General features: G+C 36.8%; 1 protein-coding gene across 3 annotated transcripts in view; it reads left to right on the top strand.

Annotated features, from left to right (window-relative positions):
• slc41a2b (solute carrier family 41 member 2b) overlaps window positions 1-17,393 on the top strand; it is a 42,060-nt gene extending 24,667 nt beyond the window's left edge. For all 3 annotated transcript variants that reach the window (XM_072377075.1, XM_072377074.1, XM_072377076.1), the window contains exons 9-11: window positions 1,415-1,546; window positions 3,210-3,358; window positions 14,098-17,393. In XM_072377075.1, the coding sequence (XP_072233176.1) occupies window positions 1,415-1,546; window positions 3,210-3,358; window positions 14,098-14,283 (467 nt within the window). In that variant the 3' untranslated portion in view covers window positions 14,284-17,393. The remainder of the gene's footprint in view (window positions 1-1,414; window positions 1,547-3,209; window positions 3,359-14,097) is intronic.
• The last annotated feature ends 484 nt before the right edge of the window (window positions 17,394-17,877 follow it).

The raw sequence follows: 17,877 nt of genomic DNA, 5'->3' as shown, positions 1-17,877 counted from the left end.
CAAAGAGAGGTGGTCAGACTGTCCAAGGTGGGAGAGGGGGACTGCTTTGTAAGCATCAGCCATGTTGGTGTAAACATGGTCCAAAGTCTTGGCTCCTGTTGTGGGGCAGGAGACATGTTGTTGAAATTTAGGGAGGACAGTCTTCAGGTTGGAGTGGTTGAAGTCACCCGCAATAATAAAGGCTGCCTCCGAATGTGATGTCTGTTGTTTGCTAATGGCAACATGCATTTCTTCCATTGCCAGTTTAGTGTTGGCATCAGGTGGGATGTAGGTTGCAGTCACAATAGTAGATGTAAACTCCCTGGGCAGATAGAACGGTCTGCACTTAACCATGAGATATTCTAGGTCAGGTGAGCAATGACTTCTGATGATGGCAGTATCCATGCACCAAGCTTTGTTTACATAGATACACAGACCCCCCACCTCTGGTCTTACCGGAGTCATCAGCTGTTCTGTCCGCCCGGAGCATGTAGCGACCAGCTAGTTCAATGGCGCTATCGGGAATACTGTTGTTAAGCCACGTTTGTGGTTGCAGTCCATAATCCATTTGTGCGTGGTGATCCACAGTCGTAGCTCATCCATTTTGTTCGCCAGAGACCGTACATTAGCGAGGAAAATGCTGGGTAGTGATAGCCGGTGAGGTGTTAGCTTCAGCTTAGCCCTTAGCCCAGCTCTCTTACCCCGTCTTTGTTTACGATCTCGATGCTGCCTGCGAGCACTTCCGGTCAGCGGGGCCGAGTTGATTGCCTCGGTGGTCCTGACGATCTCAGGGAAAAGTTGTAATCCATCGATAAAGTTATCAGAATTGCGAGATACAATATCTGTAGAGTGTGTTCGCAAGACAGTTCTGAGTGAACAGACTTGAAACAAGCAGGCAGATAACTACTATTTCGCTAAATCTGGAGAGATGCTGAGCCGGGCGATGTGCACGCGCCACCATCTTGGTCTAAGTCTGTTAGAATTAAAATCACAAATATTAGATGTAGCAAAAGGAGAATTTTCTGTCATTATGTTTGGGTTGTATCACAGCTTCCAGTGTTATCTTCAGACACTGAAAAGTGTCTAAATCTCTGGATTTTAAAGACTGGGTAGATGCAATGGTTTACGCCACTTCTTATAAATAATTTCTTGATCAGAGGATGATGAGACTAGCCTTAAATTATTTGGATGTCTTGGGATGTCAAGAAACCTTAGGATTCAGAGGGACATCTTTATAGCAGTCTTTCTTTCTTTTCTTTTTAAAAATTTAAAAGTAAATATTAAAAAAGCTAAATTGCTGGTTGTGATTTATAGTTTTACTGGAAAGAGTTATAATGAATAGCCATTTATACCTTCTAACCGGTTGTCATAGACCACCGCCCACATTATTATTTCTTCTCCTGTCATCAACTATACATCTCTCTATTATGTATAGGTATTGGTGGAAACCTGGTGGCCATTCAGTCCAGTAGGATATCCACTTATCTGCATTTCCACTGTGCTCCTGGGGAAGTTCCTGATGAGGTGAAGGGTTGCTATTACCCCTGCCGCACATTCTGCGGCACAGGTCAGTACAAGCTCACCTGCTGAGAATTTAATAAAATCAATTCAGTTCACTTCAGTTTTATTTATATAGCGCCAAATTACAACAAATGTCATCTCAAGGTACTTCAAAGATACAATCCAATTCATGCCAATAAGAATCCAATTCATTGTAATACAATCTTTACAATGTCAATTTAAAAAAAAAAATAGCCTAGCTAAGGAAATCAGCAGATTGCACCGAAACTTATCTTCGGTCCAATCCCCCGTCCTGATCATGAACGAGCCGACTGTGGAAAAACGAAACTCCCTTTTACCAGCAAGAAACCTCTGGCAGAACCAGACTAAGGAAGGGCCAGCTGGGGTTTGAGAGTATAGAAAAGAGGGGACAACAAACATCATAGCACCAGGCCAGGGATACCTGCTGAGAATAAGAAACACAAGTTAATGACAACAATAATGTTATATGTACTTGGAGAAAAAAGAGAACAGAGTAAGGAAAGGTGCATCATGGTAGGTCTCCCAGCAATCTAGACCTATAGCAGCATAACTATGGGATGTTTCAGGGTCACTTGAGCCACCCCTAACTATAAGCTTTGTCAAAAAGGAAAGTTTAAGCCTAATCTTAAAGGTAGAGAGGGTTTCTGCTTCCCTGATGTATACTAGCAACTGGTTCCACAATAGAGAGGAGCCTGATAACTGAAGGCTCTGCCTCCAGTTCTACTTTTTGAAAGTCTAGGAATCACAAGTAGACTTGCAGTCTGTGAAGGAAGTGCTTTGTTTGGAAAGTATTGCACTATGAGATTGTTAAGATATGATGGTCATTAAGAAGTCATTAAGAGTTTTATATATGAAGAGAAGAATTTTGAATTCTATTCTGAATTTTACAGGGAGCCAATGAAGAGAAGCTAAAGCTGGAGACTTTTCAGAATTTTTGGGATACCGAAATAAAAAAGAATTACAGTAGTCCAATCCTAAAGTAATAAATGCATGGACCAGTTTTTCTGCATCATTCTGAGACAGGATGTTCCTAATTTTGGCAATATTACGAAGGCGAAAGAAGACATTTCTCGAAACAAATAACTCCGAGGTTCCTTATTGTGGTATTTGAAGCCAAGGAAATGCCATCTAGAGCAAGTATATAACTAGGCAGTTTCTCCCTGAAGCGTTCAGATCCAAAGGCAACAACTTCTAACCAAAAATCACATGTCTAACAATTGCTTTCTTATTCTGATTTGATGATTATATAACACTCATAATCTTTATTTTTAAGGATTATGAGTGGTATAATCCACTGCATACTCTCTATGCTGATGAGATTACACATGAGAGTACACATGTGTTAGTGTCCTAGTGTGTATCAATGCTGTCAGAATTATAATGCCTGTGTAATGTAGCTTTAACTTGAAAGTTTAAATCACCTGTTTTTTGTTCTTTACCTAGTGAGCTACAGGAGATACAACGTTGCTGCTTTCTCTATTAATCCTTTTCCTGCCCCAGCAGATGTAAAATGTTTGAATGAAAATCAGTAGAACTCCATGTTAAAGAGTAGGAATGGCTCAGCTAGAGTAATTTGTTATCAGTTAATACATTCAAGAAAATAAAGTATGTCTTTTCTCTTGGAAAGAAATTGATCCATCATGTTCAACAATAACCTTTCTTTCCTCCATTTTGTTTGTAATTATCAGGAGCAAACCATCGGTCTGCTCAGGTGCTACTACTTTTAGTGATACCTGGTCACCTAATCTTCCTCTATACCATACACCTGATGAAGAGTGGCCACACCACCCTGACACCGATTTTTATGTCTGTCTACCTTGCTGCTGCTGTGCTGCAGGTGAGTTAATTATGACCATAATGCCAGTGTAGTTGCATATGTAAAGGAGTCTGTATAGCAGACATTCATTTCAAGATAATTTTCATTCCAAAACAAAACTAATTTGACAAAAAAATGTGTGAATGAATGACAACAGCATCTGTATTTCAAGAACTTTTGCTGTTTCCCTCCGGAAGAGGGAGAGGCTTTTTCTTCTAATCCCATGAATACAAAAACAAGGCAGGAGAAACATTAGTAATTACATATGACTGGTAACAAAAAGTCAGTTCAGCCATATACAGGGTTAAAATTAGCACCTGCAACTGGCCAAGATTAGGTAATTTTTATATGTAATAAGGATATTATCAGTGGACCTGCCAAGGATGTGGGTAAAGAAAGGGAGTATCATATACAACTACATTTTTTAAATGATAAAAGACCATTGAGTCATCAGACGGCCTATTTACAAGGCCTACAAAGAATATTGACTTTTTATCATTTGTCAATATTTTTTCAAACAGGATATGAAATAAGAACTATATGACACGATATACTCTGATGTTGGGTTGGGTAACGTGTTTTCTGGTTGTATGCATCATCTCACGGTACAACTCTGGTCTCATTTACAACATGAAGCTGTGAGCTGCAAAGATTCACAAGTTCTTGGTATTGTTTATAAATTAGCATCTTTATCCCCAGAATTTAATTCTATAAAAGCACCTATCATCAAATATTGCAACTTTTTTGGACACAGTGTGGCTTCTTTTTGCTTAAAAGAGATGTTACAAAACCCCTACATGTTTGAGAACTACCTCCTCCACATCTATGCAAATCCTATTGTATATTAAAACTTTATTTAAAAAAATAGATAAATACATAAATATATATATATTAGGGCTGGGCAAATATTAAATTATTTAATCGCGTTAATCGCATGATTTCCTGTGATTAATCACGATTAATCGCATTGTCATACGCTAAATCCAATAATTAATTCAAAAATAGCATATAAAGCACTTTTATTGGAACTGTACACTGAAGACAATTCAACGTTTCAGTGCTTACAAATAACTTTGGCTCTGTCGACTGCGCCGTCTAGAAGAGCATAGAAATGAAAATGGCCATGTAAAAGTTCCGTAACCTTCGCCATGTTTGTTTAGCCCGCTTCCTCCGCCATTCTTTTCTTTTCTGACTGTTTCCTGTGAGCGCCACTGCAGTAAGCAACATACTAGGCTCGCCCACGATGGACTTTTTCAAAATAAAAGCCAGTGAGCAACAGATGTTTACAATAAAAATGATAAATAATAAAAATGGTGTTAATGGGAGACAAATAATTGTCGGTGATAATGAATTCATTAGTTAAAGCAAAAATAACGCGTGAATTTGCCCAGCCCAAATAAATATAATATATATATATATATATATATATATATATATATATATAAAAACACTGATGAGCCATACCATTATGACCACCTTATGTTAGTTTCAGTCATTGCCATGGGACCAGGATACCAGATGCATATCCATCTTCCCCATGGGTTGATGCTATTGAACCCTACAGTAAACAAGCTAAATAAATGCTGTTGCTGATATCAATATATCTGCACATCTCTAGTTTACATTACTGCACCACCAGTGGATCTTTTTCCCTTCCTACAATAGGCACATCTTCCTGCGTTTGTTTGTTGTGCACTCATTGGCAGCCAGCAGGAAGACCTGCGAGTGAGCTAACAGTGTTGTTCTTGTAATTATTCAGACACAGACTGTGCAGTTTAGAAATAATAGATTAAGTCAGTAGAAGCTCACCAGAATAATGTTAGGTGAGTATAAGAAGTGATGTTTCACAACAGTTTGTTGCAGTAAATCTCCTGTTCCTTTGAACCACAGTAGAAAGATGTTGTGAAAAAACATGAATTGTTAGCTTCCTAATGCAAATGAACACTGTCATCTCAAATATGTATGATCAGGATTTGAAGAAGAAGAAAGACCTGTTGACATGTATATCCTTAACATATGTATTGAAGGAGAACAAGCAGGTGTGTATCCTGTCATTTTATTGGGTACTGTGGTTAAGACCATGTCTGAAGACATCTGACTTTTGACAACAGCCAATTATGGTGGCGCAACTAAGATTATGAATGGCTGCTGTAACTTATGATCATTCTTATTGTTTGGAATTTTATGAATCTATTTCGTCTATTTGTTTATGTCAAGTTCTTGATTTGTTGGAAGGCTTTTTAAGACAGTCTTTAATGCAGGCATGGAACATTGGGATGTAATCCTGGCCACTGGAGAGTTGGAGATTTTCCAAATCAATTAAGTATTTTGCCAGCAGAGCTGCTTTAAGGGCACTTCAGTCCTAGATGGAAAATCAGCTGGCAAGGACAAGTAAAGGTTGTATGGGTAAAAGGAGTTTGCATCTATCTTCTTTCATATCTTAGCATTTACAAGCATTAAATAGAGGATATTAATCAGTTCACTGATGGCATTCAAGAGCTGAATTCAGCTTTGAATGAGGATATTGGCACTGCCTTATAGCAACTAGATTGTTTCTGTATGGAAAATTTTTTATTTTAGCACGCTGCAGAACATAGAAGTTAAAGTGCTCTGTCATCATTGTATTTGTGAAGAGACTGGTAGAATAGCAAACGGTCATTATAAACTGAATGTAGCATATTTAAACAAGAAATGCAGAAAATCTGTGAGTATGTGTTTTTTTTTCTAAATATTGTTTTAGGATTAAAAAATGGGGAAACCATTATATTTTATTGTTTCAACAGCTTTTTGGGAATTTTTTATTTATTTATTTTTTTTCAAGGGTCAAAACATCGCTATATGGTTAGGGTTTAAAGAGGATATATAAAGAAAAAAAATTATTTTGAGAGCATATATTTGGGTCTTTAAAGTCACTACTAATTCAAAAACTCCTATTTATTTGAAAATGTGACATTTGGTGAGCTGACCCCAGGTCTGGTGGGAGGGAGTCCCCCAAATCGTCTCCAAAGGACAAAGGTTGTGGTACATCGAGGACAGTGTCTTCCTGGTGTGGAAATCCCACATCTATGTTTTTGAACCAACATTACCAATTCAATTCAATTCAATTCAATTTTATTTATATAGTGTCAGATTGCAACAATTGTCATCTCAAGGCACTTAAGTAATATAGTCCAATTCAAGCCAATTGGAATTCAATTCATTGTAATCATAATCTAATTAATTCATATAGAGTAAATTCAAAAATTAATATCCTAGCTAAGGAAACCAACAGATTGCACTGAAACTTGTCTTCGGTCCAATCTCCCGTCCTGAGCATGCTTGTGGCGACTGTGGAAAGGAACGACTCCCTTTTAACAGGAAGAAACCTCTGGCAGAACCAGACTCAGGAAGGGTGGCCATCCGCCTCGACCAGCTGGGGTTTGAGAAGACAGAAAAGAGGGAAAAGAGGGGGGAAAAACACCATAACGCCATTCAAAGGATATCTGTTGGAACAGGGAAACACAAGTTAATAACCACAATAATGTCACATGTACATAAAATCAATTGAGAAATTAAACAGGGGGAAAAAGAGAGCAAAGTGAGGAAAGGTGTGACAGATGAGGTCCCCCAGCAGTCTAAGCCTATAGCAGCTTAACTATGGGATGTTTCAGGATTACCTGAGCCATCCCTAACTATAAGCTTTATCAAAAAGGAAAGTTTTAAGCCTAATCTTAAAAGTGGAAAGGGTGTCTGCTTCCCGGACATTTACTGGCAGCTTATTCCACAAGAGAGGGGCCTGATAACTGAAGGCTCTACCTCCCATTCTACTTTTAGAAACTCTGGGAACAACAAGTAAACCTGCAGTTTGGGAGCGAAGTGCTCTGTTAGGAAAATATCTTACAATGAGATCTTTAAGATATGATGGAGCTCGGTCATTAAGAGCTTTATATGTGAGAAGAAGAATCTTAAATTCTATTCTGTATTTAACAGGGAGCCAATGAAGAGAAGCTAAAACTGGAGAAACATGATCTCTCCTGTTAGTTCTCATCAGAACTCTGGCTGCAGCATTTTGGATCAGCTGGAGGCTTTTCAGAGAATATGTGGGACAGCCCAATAATAAGGAATTACAGTAGTCCAATCTTGAAGTAACAAATGCATGAACTAGTTTCTCTGCATCACCCTGAGACAGGATGTTCCTGATTTTAGCAATATTACGAAGGTGAAAGAAGGCAGTCCTAGAAACCAGTTATCAAAAATAACTCCAAGGTTCCTCACTGTAGAACTAGAAGCCAAGGAAATACCATCTAGAGTAACTATATAACTAGACAATTTCTCCCTGAAGCGCTCAGGTCCAAAGAGAACAACTTCAGTTTTGTCTGAATTTAAAAGCAGACAGTTCTGAGTCATCCAGGTCTTTATGTCTTTAAGACAGGCTTGTAGTCTGACCAACCTATTGGTTTCATCTGGTTTCATAGATAATAACAGCTGAGTATCATCAGCATAACAATGGAAATTTATGCCATGCTGTCTGATAATGTTACCTAATGGAAGCATGTATAAAGTAAAAAGAATCGGTCCAAGCACAGAACCCTGAGGAACTCCACTCTGAATCCTGACTGAAACTCTTCAAACAGATTATTTCTATGTAAATGATCACAAAGTTGAACTGCAACTATTTTTTCAAGAACTTTAGACAAAAAAGGGGAGATTGGATATAGGTCGATAATTAGCCAACACTTCTGAATCAAGAGTAGGTTTTTTAAGTAAAGGTTTAATTACAGCAACCTTAAAACCTTACCACACAGGAATGTTGATGGGGCCTCCCAAAGATTAAGTTTCATATTAAATCCACACTTGGGTTTGATACAATTATCACCTTCAATGTCACAAAAAGCCAAAAAAGATATAGAGTATATATGCATGTTTTAGCATTTATGCAGAAGAACCTTGTTTTATCCAATAGTCTCCAACTCTTGATTGCAAGATTTTTTTCGATCAGCTCCTCCCTTCTATGGTCAGTCAGTCAATGGCCTGAGCGTAATTATAGAGAAATGCAGAATCATTGCTCTCAGAGTGTTTTGTTTGGATGTTTTTGGGTCCTGTAGAGGTTCAGTTTGGGCAGTGTGTTCGAGCCCATTCTTTTACATTATGACCACATATATAGGGATGTTCAGTAATAGTTCTTAAATTTATAAACCTCAACCTATTCAACCACAACTTGAATTAACTTTCGAAAACATATCAAATTTGCCTGAGAAATTGAATCTTGTGAATGCATATAGATTTGTCATGAAATAATAATAATAAATTGTGAACGTGAGTAAGTGCTTTAGAGCAAAATATAGAGCAAAAAATGTTATGGCAATTGTCAGTCGTTTGTTGTGCAAGTAAAAACTGCATTGTGTTATTACATCTTTTTCCCATTTGGTAGTTACAATCCAGTCACAAAACAAAATGTTCCAATTAGAGGGCAGATGTTTTCAGTTACTTACAGTTCCACCGAATGCAATGAAGTATTGAATATTTCCAGTATAAGTAGTTGTATAGGTTCTGCTGTGTCCAAGGGGTTGTTTAATTGTATTAATTGGTTCTTCTATCTTCAATTATAGTCTATAATCAAACCTTTGCTGCAAAACACTTGTAAAAAAACTTTACAGGCTGGAGGCAAACCAGTCACACACTAAAGCATTATGTCCATTAATATTACCTTGTGGAATATATATTTTTTTCTTTAATGGCTACATCTGCAGCACACAAAAGGCCTGTCTTCAGATTCTGGATCCAGAGGGATTTGTGAAATTTGTATGAATGTGAAAGTGTGGGAATTAACCACAGACCACTATAGACTGTATAAAGAAACCACTGGCTGGTACGGGAAAAAGCAAACGTTTTTTTTTTCTTTTACTTTTATTTGGTTTTTCTTTTAACAATTTAAAGACCCAAAGCAAAAGTTTGGGCATCCTGTATGGTCAGTATTTAGTAACACCCCTTACATCAAGTATCACAACGTGTAAATGCTTTTCATTTATTTTAATTTAATTTATTTTTTTCTGGAATTTTTACAGCACTTATGAGTAAAGTCTGTGCTCTAACGGATGTTCTTCAGTTTGAAAGAATATTGTGACAAAGTAAACCGCTGTCTGATACAAATGTAAGGTGTATAGCTTAAACTGTCAACATGGGAGAATTTGATACTGCCGTTCACTTAAGTGGTGTAACTGTCTTTTTTCTATAATATCGATATGGGGAAACTGATTTGGGGGAAACTGCACACGTAAGATAATGTCTCATATACAGTAAAAGATACATGAAAACATTTTGGAGGTATCTGAATATTTCCGTAGAATAGGCCTCAACTCATTGTGATATTCCTGCAAGCCGCACAGTGCAGCCAGTGAACAGAAAAATATAGTTCACTTAGCCAGGGTTCTGCATAATTTGGCATACTGTGGTTATTCATTTTGCACAGATACATAGGAATAATAAGAAAGAAAAAACAAACAAAAAAACCCAGGGCATTCCAGATAAGTGTAGAAACATGAAAACATCACTTAAACCAAGAACATCATAATTTATCAGTATTGTGTTACCTCGCAGCATGTCTGAAATCAGAATGGAGCAATGCAGAGTACGTAACATTATTCAGTTCATCATGGAGGCACCACAGGAGATGGAAGAACAGCAGTTTGTTAAACAGTGATAAATATGCCACTTTCACATTCGTGTAGAATCTGTAGATCATGTTTATGGGACATTTCATTACCAAAACACTAAAGACTTAAGGTCAATACATGAAAAGATAATAGTTGTGTTAAAGACACCTTTAGAAAACATAAACATCTTTGAAGCTTAGATCTCAAATTCAGACCAGATTGGTTGTCAGATGTTATCAGTGTTATCTTATCAGATCAGGAATCCTGCAGATCTAAGAGAGTTGTTTTATCACTTCTCTATCAGCTGAGGTTTTAGTCTTTAAAACACTCAGCTCTGCTCGGGAGTAAGATACACGCACATATACTAAGGCTTCCTTTTGTTAGACCTCAATGTTCTTGATTAGAATATGTACTATAAATGCACAGTGTATTCCCAGTTATATAGCGGCTATATTTTGTTCCCATCAAGATGTCAATCTACTCAAGCACTGCAGTAGAAGGATCAAATAAATTCAGATATTCAAACCGAGTCCAGCTTTCTGTTTTAGCACTGCTGTAGATTGCAGTTTCGACACTGATTTGACTAGAGGCAACAGATATGTTAAGTTAGAATTTAGCCAACCACCCTTTTTAAGGTGGCCTTCTACAGTGACAATCCTTTTTTAAAAAAAATAAAAAATTAATCTTGGGGCTTCATAAAATTCAGAAAACTTTATTTATTTATTCATTCATTTTAGGTACCCAATTTATGCTATTCAAAGTCATTTAGTCAGACTGGAGCCTTTCTCAGCTACCATTTGGTTATGAAGCAAGGTACAACCTGGACAGGTCGCCTTTCCATCGGAGAAATAAACCTCTTGTCAATTTGGAATCATCAGTTAACCTTATGTGCATGTTTTAGTAATGAGGGAGGAAGCCAAAGTACCAAGAGAAATACCATGCAGGCACGTAGAGAACAAAGTTAACTCCAAACAGAAAGGCCCAGCTGAGATTTGAAGTCATCCCCTCTGTGAGGTGACAGTGCTAACTGCCACACCCCCGTGCAGCCCTTATAACAAAAGTAAGGGATATTTGTTGGTTTAAATTTGTGACTGTATTGGCCTTTATCTCCATTGAAGCTGATCAGTGGACAGTATAATACTTGTGTGGTGTCAGTCTGCCTGCACATATACAAAATCAGCATAGCAAGTTTTCAGGAAAAACTTGCCTTGACTTTATTTTGATTGGAGAGAGGCAGTCTCAGAAGACTTAAAGCTAAACCTTAAAGCTAAAACTGCATCAGAAGTGTTTTCATCTGTTAAATTCCTATAAGTAAATAAAAGAAAAAAAAGACATTTAGACTTCTTCTATCCAGCCCACAACTAGACTATTTTCTACCAAATCATTTGCTTTCCAGTTTTTATTAGCCTGTTAACTCTTAACCCGTTTTTTTTTTTTTTTTGGAGGGAAAAGGATTAACTATCAAAGTCTTAACTGTTAAGCTCAAAAAAGTTTATAGATAATAGATACAGAGGTTACAATGTTAAATAAATCCAGCCACTTTGTAAATACATTTGCACAACTGCATACTCCTTTGCCCCTGTCCACTGAGTGTCAAATAGATATCTATCTATCAAGATAGAGTGAAAAAACATTAGCCTCACTGATAAGTGCTTCTCTTAAAACTATACAGCTGTACAATCTCAGTACCTTGAGTTTTCTAGTGGAAATACTGTATGTGAAAATACATTGCTTTGAGTTTTACTGTTAATGTTGATTTGATTTCACACTATGGTAAAATGATCCCTGATTACTATCATTTATTTTCTCTTGACCTAATTCTTTGGTCAATATGCTCAGTACCTGCACTTGTGCAATTACTTGTGTGAGTAACTGAGTTTCTGAGCAGTGGTAGAAGCATCAAATGAAGACGTTCAGTTGTCTTGTTTGTAAATGCCAACACAACACAGACATTTTAAGGTGATACTACATCATTTTAACAAGGCAGATAGGCCATAAAAAAAGGAAAATCATGCCATGGGACCTTTAAGATATTTTCCATAACAATAGTAGGTGTCTTTTTAGTTAGTTTTTCAAAGAATGAGAAGCTACTCACTGCATCAGTTACGATTGAATAACTTTGTTTCCAACTGAAACCTATTACTCACCGAAATAATTTTCCAATAAGATGCTCTTACCTATATGCTTGATTAAGTTAGTTTATTTTTTGGTCAGGCAGTGTTTGAACTGCTGAGGAATCATACAGATTGAATATTTAACACAATGCAATGTGTAACCCTCTTGTTACTATAGAGATGTTAATTTAAACCAAATGTACTTCAAAATGTTTTGGACCAGAAGGTTTGGCTACTTACAGGAGCAGTGATGTGAATGAGACCCAGACAAAAGCTTATGTTTTGAATGCCGGCTTGTATTGAAGATATAAAATAATAAATGTTAGAGAAAATAAAAGTATTCTTTGGTACCAGCAGTATTTTCAATAATACTGTTACAACAATCACAGTAGTTTCTACCTGGGTGCACCCTTTTTAAACAATCACATTTCAATGTAATTTCAAAAATAAATCTGGATCAAATAACATTACAACAAAAACTTCAATTGGAGGATTTACTCTCCCCAGCCCAAGTTCACTTCCTGTTTGTGAAGATATGTATAGTCTGTAAAGTCCTTAAGAGTCCATGGTAAGTCAATTGTTCCAGGGAAGTGTGTGTATAAAGGGCAGCAAGTGAAAAGGGTGTGGAAGGAGTCCTTGTTGCAGTGGGCCTACCACACTGCACACTGCACATAAAATATTTGTTGTATTTTATGTTTGCATAGGTTTGGCAGTGTTGTATTTCTTCATGACTCATTTAAGAATGCTAGTCAATAGAAAACCAGAGATTAATTAATCAACAAGATTAATTAACTCAAGAGTTGATTAATTCTATTAAATGCCTTTTCTTTGTCAACTTTGCTTATGCCATATTATAATTTTTGTGGAACCAAAAAGAGACAAAGTTTTTTAAAAAGTGTCAAATTATTCAGTAATTGCCAACTTCATGCCAGTTTAAAATGCTTTGGAAAAATGTAAATATAGTATGACTATACTATAAGTTCCAAAACTCTAAATTATTTTTAAATTAAATTAAATTGTTTCAGTATTTTTGTCTTTCATTGAAGAAAATCACTCTTATCACCAGCTCCATTTATTCATGCAGATTTTACACTGATCAGCCTTAACATTACAAGCATCCATTTACTTTTAAGTAGGTCCTCCTGGTGCAGTCAAAAGAGCTCTGGCCAGTGAGGGCATAGATAAAAGAACAGAGTATGATTGTCTAGTACAGAGACATTAGTAATCAATTTGGAATGTGGCATGGGGCGTTGTGGATTATACTCGCTTCCCACAGATGCCATCAGAACCCATCATATTGATATCTTGCAAGTTTGGAGGTCGGATTGACACTCAGACTCTTGGCCGTATTCTTTTAGCCCTTCCTGTGTAGTTTTTGTGGGGCCCACTGCTGTCCTGCTGGGGTAGGCTTCTATTGTGCAGAAGAGCAGTTGCCACATGGAGTGACTAGTCTACGGAATTCTTTAGCAAGTGTCAAAGTAACATCCAAATGAATGCTTGGATGCTGGTTTCCCAGCTGAACATTGTACTGTAAATGCATGAAACAGTTACATGAAATAACAAATATTTGGGACACAGATAACAAACCAGTCTTCCCAAAGGATGTTTTTTGAGAGTATAAGAAATTTAGGTAGTGTGACATTTTGGGAAATACACAATCGCACACAATTATTTTCCTATTGAAATGACTGACCAGCCAAGTCAAGAGTATTTTCTTAGCTCACAGCCAAAATGAAAACAGGGAAGTAGCGTGTCTTGCTTTGTATGAAGTTATATTTTCTATATATATATATATGATATATGTGCCAGAATATGTCTTTGCCCAGACCAGATGTTAATCAAAAATCAAAATCAAAAATGTTCTGTCTTTGTGCTAAGCTTGCTGGCTTACCTACATGCTGTTCTATTAATTAAACTTGTCTACTTCAATGTTCATGATTTTTAATGAATAACAGTTTTTCTGCTCCATTATTGGTTTGCAATGCTTGTGTAACCTCCTGTCTTCTTCTTCCAGGTGTTGCTTTTGTTGAGTATAGCAGACTGGATGGTTCACTCGATGTGGCGGAGTGGCAAAGACCCAGACAGTTTTTCAATTCCCTACCTGACTGCTCTGGGTGACCTGTTGGGCACTGCCCTGCTGGCACTAAGCTTCCACTTCCTATGGCTCATTGGAGACCAGGACAGCGATGTGGGTGACTAAAAGGACATTTAACAATATGAAAGCAGTGATGATAGGAATTCTGCCGCTTGGCATACAACTTCTCATGCCCTTAGGCGTTTTGGGAGTGTGAATGCTCTTCTCACTGGCCAGCCTATCCAGCCTATTCCTCAGCTTCACTTACACTGCATTTTATACAACTTAAACCAAACGCTGGTTTCATAAACTATTTTCTGCTTATGTTTTCTTACACAGCAGACATTATACTCAATTTCTTTAGACTGTTATCTGTAGCAATTCTGATCCACATCATTTGCACCAAAGCACTTGGGTATTATACTTGTTTTTACTGTGTTTTTAAAGAGATGCAGGAAAACACAAGCCACTGCCCACAATGCTGACAAAGCCCTACTGTTGTTAGCAAGGTGGTCCTACCTGCTAATCAATCATCAGTGGAAGGTCTTCTCTTGAAGGAACTTTGTGTAAAATATATTTGAGAGATTTACCACCCACTATGTCACCAAATTTAGTTTATGCCTTCCTGCTTTGTGTAGCCTTTGCATCGTAATCAGTGGGACCACAGAGGAATGATGGAGAACAAGAAAGGTCCGGTGATACTTTGTTTCAGATTAATTCTTGAAGCACGCTCACCATGGTTTTACGGGTATGACATGAATTGTGGTAATGGCATAAAGAGTCCCTGTTCCTCTTGTGTCTGATTTGATGTTTTGTTGTCTTATTTTGATAATTTATCCAAGTTCTTTCACATACTTTAGAAACATTCTTTCCAGGTCGCACTTTCCATGTTGCACTTTCCAGTATATACGTTTAGAAAAAGGCGGGGGGGGGGCACTCACTGTTTATGTGAATCAGGGCCAACAAGTCTTATCTTCTAGCTGTCTGAATTTGTCTGAAAGGGTCTGAATTTGAGACGATTTATGATTTTGTGCCAAGATTGAGATTAGCAAAGTTGGAATATAGACAAAACAGATAAGGGTTAGAGTGAATAAAATAGAGTTTTACTAGCAGTTAGCCTCACTGCTAACTTAACAGTACCTTTTTAGGCTGAAAAAAGAAGCCAATTTGGAAGTGCCAAAAACTGCATTTCCTGAAATGACTCATTATAAAAAGCAAGCTAAAGAATTTGACAGCCTGTTACAAAAACTGTTTTAACCTCTAAAGCTTAGCTCTATTTTCCGGATGAATTTAAAAAAAACAAACAAAAAAAAACATTCCGTCTCATTTGGCTTGTGGTCGACAAACCAAACTTTAAAAATGTATGCAAACATGATAGTCTGACCAAAATGATAATGAATCAAACTTCTTAAAACTGGACTAACACATATAAATAATACGGTTTGAGATTAAATCACTCTGCTTGTATGTGCTCAACTAGACTCAAACAGGCTTTAATGCTCTGTAGATCCACCAACATTCCTTTTTTTTTCAAAGCCGAATTCCTAATAAAGCTGCTTTAATACACATATTTTCCTGTTTCTTATACCAGACGGCAACATGCATCTGAAATGGTGATTGAAAATCATCTCATTACAACTAAATGTCAAGTACTGGCTGCCACTCTGCACAAAACCACAATTATCCTTATTTTTATAACCTTTAGAAATTTGGCAGAATCTCTTTAATATTTATGGAGTTCCCTGTGTCACTGCGTCAGACATACTTTCATCAAAACAAAACAATTATGATCCCCTGCATGTATACTGAGACAAGGATGATGTTCTAGTTAAATGACACAGTTGAGTTGTAAACGTAGTGAAACTCAAATGTAAATGTAACTGTCAGACATCCATTCAGACTGGTGCATCTCTTTTTTTTTTTTTTTCCAGAATCCACAAAACCATGGTTAAAAAAATCTCCATAACTTTATGGGATTATAGGTAACATATGCCCTTACTCCTTAAACAGGAACCAATTGAATTAGTGATAGCATTACATTTGCCTAACATGAGACCTTGTCTCGTTCAAATTTGGAAGTATATACACTGATGATGTTCTCATTTAACAAATAAAACAAGGACAAACTATTTGTGCTCTGCATGTAGCTTAGTTATTAAAGGGGTAAGCTGCTTTCCACTAACTCTTTTGGCATCATAACATATAATTTGTCAGCATCTATAAACTCTTAACAAGGATTCACTGGCAAATATTAAAGAGTCAACTTTGTTTTAAACTAAGTCATGAATCTAATATTAGAGTGCAGATGAGCAACAATTGTAAAACAGAAAAATCAACAGGTCATAGCAAATTTTATAGAATTTATTGGAAAGCTCAACAGGAAAAAATTTTGCCTGTATTCCCTCTCATTAGTTTCCTCTGTTTGCTTGTCATATTTCTAAAAGGGTTAGGTTTTCATGAAGCAGGAAATGCTCACATTGCAAGGTGGATTTTTGCACACCAGTCATATGCTGTTTACATGTATGCATTGCTTTCTACATGCATGCAAACAGTGAATTAGCTGTTTTCAGCATCGGTGTAACCTGATCAAATGCTTTATTTCTGCTGGACTTTATCATTTTTTAAAATAAAGTTGTTTAATTTAAAGGGTGGGATTAAAGTCCCAGTGAGGCAGCCTGAATGCTGTTGCTCCTACAGGAAAGACATCGGAGAATTCTTGATGTAAAAAAAATATTCACCAATTAAACCACCTTAGTCCAATAATTTTGCAGAATATTTTGTATGTTTGAACATAGCCAGTGGCTCTCTTCAACTTCAGTATGTGCCTCTTGAGATTCACTGGTTTAACATTAACGGTTTATTTTTCTCACTCATGCCATTCATGCAATTACTCTCGCAGTTATACGAATTTTTTGTTAAGTTCCATATTGATATGACATATCCACCATTTAAATTGCTAACAGCTGTAAGAGATTAAATTAATTTTGCTGGTGGATAGATTTGAATTTTGGAATGAAATCTTTATTTGTTTTTCTGGCTCATATGTCAAAATGTTGAAATAAATGTTACTGATATGAAAACTCATCTCTGATTTTTTTTTTTTTTTTTTTTTTAAAACATCTCTGAAAGAGCAAGTTGCTTGGCCACCCTCTTATCCATCTGGGCACACCGCTGTATAGATTTTTCTCACCCAATGCATTAGCTCTGAATGCAGCAATTAAAAACTTGAACATTGAGGTAAGAGCTATGATTTAAATGAACTGTCTTTTCCTCTGTTTGCCTGAAATAAACAGTTAAATAAATCTGGATATAATCTGTTCTATAATGTGTTCTCTGAAAGTTTCCACGACAACATGAAGATTCAATACTCATCCTTTTCTCTTGATCCAAGTTTTTGGGAAACCATGCATTTCAGTTCAGATGATGCAAATATGCCTGCCACTAGACACCAAATACTGAACATTTTCTTTTTAAAGCTGCCATTCAATCCCTATTCTATGGAAATAGTCAGCACAGGATTTAATCTCTGTTCCCATTTAGGCTGAATCCATACGTGTGCATTTTTTGTCATTGAAAGAATAAGGCACAATGAAAGGTTGTCCTAATAGCTGAATCAATGCAGCATGTCCAGACAACTGCAAGGTTTCCATGGTTTAGTTTTTAGGTGGCAACCATTGTTGCAAGTGTTGCCCAAAACTTGATTGTTTGCATTTTAGTTGC

The sequence above is a fragment of the Leuresthes tenuis genome, unplaced genomic scaffold (assembly GCF_036924035.1).
Source record: "Leuresthes tenuis unplaced genomic scaffold, fLeuTen1.0.hap1 SCAF_23, whole genome shotgun sequence".
Classification (NCBI taxonomy): Eukaryota; Metazoa; Chordata; class Actinopteri; order Atheriniformes; family Atherinopsidae; genus Leuresthes; species Leuresthes tenuis.
The sequence above is the reverse complement of the archived record's forward strand: the minus strand, read 5'-3'. Positions and strand labels throughout refer to the sequence as shown.